Here is a 3307-nt window from a genome sequence, read left to right as displayed (position 1 = left end):
TAATGAAAACACATATTTGAAATATAAAAAAAAAGGTTTATTTATCTGTTGATAGTTGTATAAACGTCATTAAAATAAAGTTGAAGACAGACTTGAAGAGAGAAGCGGTGTTGTTTTCATGCTTGCCTCCTGTGTCCAGTGTGTACGTCTTATGTCCCATTGTCTGTCAGTCTGCTCGTCTACACACACACACACACACACTCAAACGCACGCACATTCGCACTTCACACACACAAACACACACACTCATCACATACAAATCTCTCTCTCTCCATCTCTCTCAGAGACTTGAACACAAAATGTCCAGTCAACGGTGACGACAAAAGATAACAACGAGTAAACACATGTTTATTGTAATATGTGCAAATAGGTGTGCAAAACAACAGTAATATGTACAGTTAACAATGGTCAATCAATTCATGGATCTTTTCACAAGCCAACTAACAAGACCTCAACCCATGCACTATTGCCAATTGCCGATGACAACTGGAACATCACGCTTTTTTTTATTTTACCAATGTAAATCAGTCATTCCCTAAAAAGAACAACAAACAAACAAAACACAAACTGAGGGAAAAGAACTCTACAGACTTCCCAATTTTACCATAAATTTAATCGAATTTCCTCCCGCCTAATACTACTTTAGTTTTAGGTGGAAAAGCTTCCGAAAGTTCATTTTGAGAGGTAAAAAATAAGTGGTTATTTTTAATGAAGAACTTCGCTGAAATTGTTATTTTGAAAACAACAAGCACACACTGATGTGGGTGGTGACATTGTACAGACTGATTTGATTCAATGAATAAATATCGAATCGAAATTGATTTTATACATATTTACATGAACACTCTGACCCTGCAACTTGCCACATTAACCAACCAGCATGGAGTTTTGGATAACATCAATACTCTGACCCTACAACTTGCCACATTAACCAACCAGCATGGAGTTTTCGATAACATGAATACTCTTACTGCATATCTTGCCACATGTAGACCTAATTACCAGCGTAACTCGAGTCAATCGAATGACATATTCACCCCGCGGATAAGTTATTCCTTTCAGGTCAGTGTTCACTGCAGAGAACCAAGCCAATGGCACAAACATCACATTTCATTCCATAACAAACCCATATTCCAGCAACAAAGTCAATGTCTTTTCCTCGCCCGGAGCTGTTTAATTTCGCAGCCGTCTTCTTCTCAGCGCACGCGCAATTTTGTTCTTTCGGTTGACCTTGACCCTTCGCTTGCCCTTGCCCTTGGTACGGCAGCGTTTACGCGTCAGTCGCCTAGCAACACGCGCCAACTTCCTGGCCTGACGTCGCAGAGGTTTGCTCAAACTTCTATCTTTGGGGTCTTGGTACTCCGACACTACTGCTCGTTTGTCGAGGAGAAAGACAAACCTGCAAACACAAAACATGCTTCTACAACTATTTCATTCACTGGTTTTTACATTTAGTCAAGTTTTGACTAAATGTTTTAACATAGAGGGGGGAATCGAGACGAGGGTCGTGGTGTATGAGTGTGTGTGTGTGTGTGTGTGTGTGTGTGTGTGTGTCTGTGTGTGTGTGTGTCTGTGTGTGTCTGTGTGTGTGTCTGTGTGTGTGTGTAGGGCGATTCAGACTAAACTACTAGACCGATCTTTATTAAATTTTACATGAGAGTTCCTGGGAATGATATCCCCGGACGTTTTTTTCTTTTTTTCGATAAATGTCTTTGATGACGTCATATCCGGCTTTTTGTAAAGGTTGAGGCGGCACTGTCACACCCTCATTTTTTAATCAAATTGATTGAAATTTTGGCCAAGCAATCTTCGACAAAGGCCGGACTTCGGTATTGCATTTCAGTTTGGTGGCTAAAAAATTAATTAATGACTTTGGTCATTAAAAATCTGAAAATTGTAAAAAACAGTATTTTAATAAAACGATCCAAATTTACGTTCATCTTATTCTTAATCATTTTCTGATTCCAAAAACATATAAATATGTTATATTTGGATTAAAAACAAGCTCTGAAAATTAAAAATATAAAAATTATGATCAAAATTAAATTTCCGAAATCGTTTTAAAAACTATTTCATCTTATTATAACTCATAACTCATAACATTTTATTGATCCAACAAAGGAAATTAAATTGGTCATCAGCACATATAGGTCATTAATTAATAATTATAAAAAAATAAGAGAAGAAAATTCATAAAACCCATGATAACAAACCAAAAAAAATATCTGAAGTAATATATGTACAACTACAATACCCTTTTTACTTGCACACATGACACACCGACACACTCCGTGTCGGTTCCTGATTCCAAAAACATATAGATATGATATGTTTGGATTAAAAACACGCTCAGAAAGTTAAAACGAAGAGAGGTACAGTAAAGCGTGCTATGAAGCACAGCGCAACCGCTACCGCGCCAAACAGGCTCGTCAATTTCACTGCCTTTTGCACTAGCGGCGGACTACGTTTAGTTTCATTCTGTGAGTTCCACAGCTTGACTCAGTAGTAAATGTAGTAATTTCGCCTTACGTACGCGACTTGTTTTTCCTGTGATCTCTCTGTCTGTCGTGGCTGTCTCTCTCTCTCTCCCTAATAATTATGTTCTTACTTCATTTTATTCATAAACATGTAGCAGTAGTTTTCTTTACTTGTTTATTCCTTAGCCATTTTAGACTAGTCCCTCTCTAGGGCGAGGGCGAGGGCCAGATGTAAAAAAGCAGATCACTGCTTACTCTATTACCCTCGTTTAATAAAGAATTGTTCTTGTTCTTGTTCTCTCTCAATAAATCTCTCTCCCTCCCGCCCTCCCTTCCCCCCTCCCTCCATTTCCCTCTCTCCCTCTCTTTCGATACATTTCTCTCTCTCTCTCTCTCCTTCTCTCTCCCTCTCTTTCTCTTTAAATCAATTTCTCTCTCTAACACAAAGACTCTGTGTGTGTGTCTCTCTCTCTCTCTCTTTCTCTCTCTTTAAATAGATAAATCCTATTGATGAACACACAGACAAGGAAGCTTACACTTGGTTCCCCTCCACGTCTTTAAACTTTTTGGGAAGTTGCAGCAAGAGCAGGTAACTCTTGCCGACCTGCACGCGGGGACAGATACAGGAGTCTCTCTTCAGCAGTACTACCTGGTCACCCACCGACACCTGCAGCTTCCCCGCTGAAACACAAATAAAACAGGTAATCGTACAGGTAAAACCCAGGTAAAAGTGCAGGTAATATTAGGTTGTAGTATCGCTCTTCAGCCGTACAACCATGTCTCCCGCTGCCACCTAGAGTTTGGCCGCTGAAACACAGATAATATTGGTA

General features: G+C 39.3%; 1 protein-coding gene across 2 annotated transcripts in view; it reads right to left on the bottom strand.

The window, feature by feature from the left end:
* Window positions 1-332: 332 nt before the first annotated feature.
* Window positions 333-3307, bottom strand: part of LOC138948225 (complement C3-like) — a 56515-nt gene continuing 53540 nt past the window's right edge. For both annotated transcript variants that reach the window (XM_070319736.1, XM_070319735.1), the window contains exons 39-40: window positions 3014-3158; window positions 333-1399 (exon numbers count right to left, since the gene is read on the bottom strand). In XM_070319736.1, the coding sequence (XP_070175837.1) occupies window positions 1174-1399; window positions 3014-3158 (371 nt within the window). In that variant the 3' untranslated portion in view covers window positions 333-1173. The remainder of the gene's footprint in view (window positions 1400-3013; window positions 3159-3307) is intronic.

This window comes from Littorina saxatilis, linkage group LG15 (genome assembly GCF_037325665.1).
Source record: "Littorina saxatilis isolate snail1 linkage group LG15, US_GU_Lsax_2.0, whole genome shotgun sequence".
NCBI classification, from domain to species: Eukaryota; Metazoa; Mollusca; class Gastropoda; order Littorinimorpha; family Littorinidae; genus Littorina; species Littorina saxatilis.
This window is presented reverse-complemented; position numbering and strand designations above follow the sequence as displayed.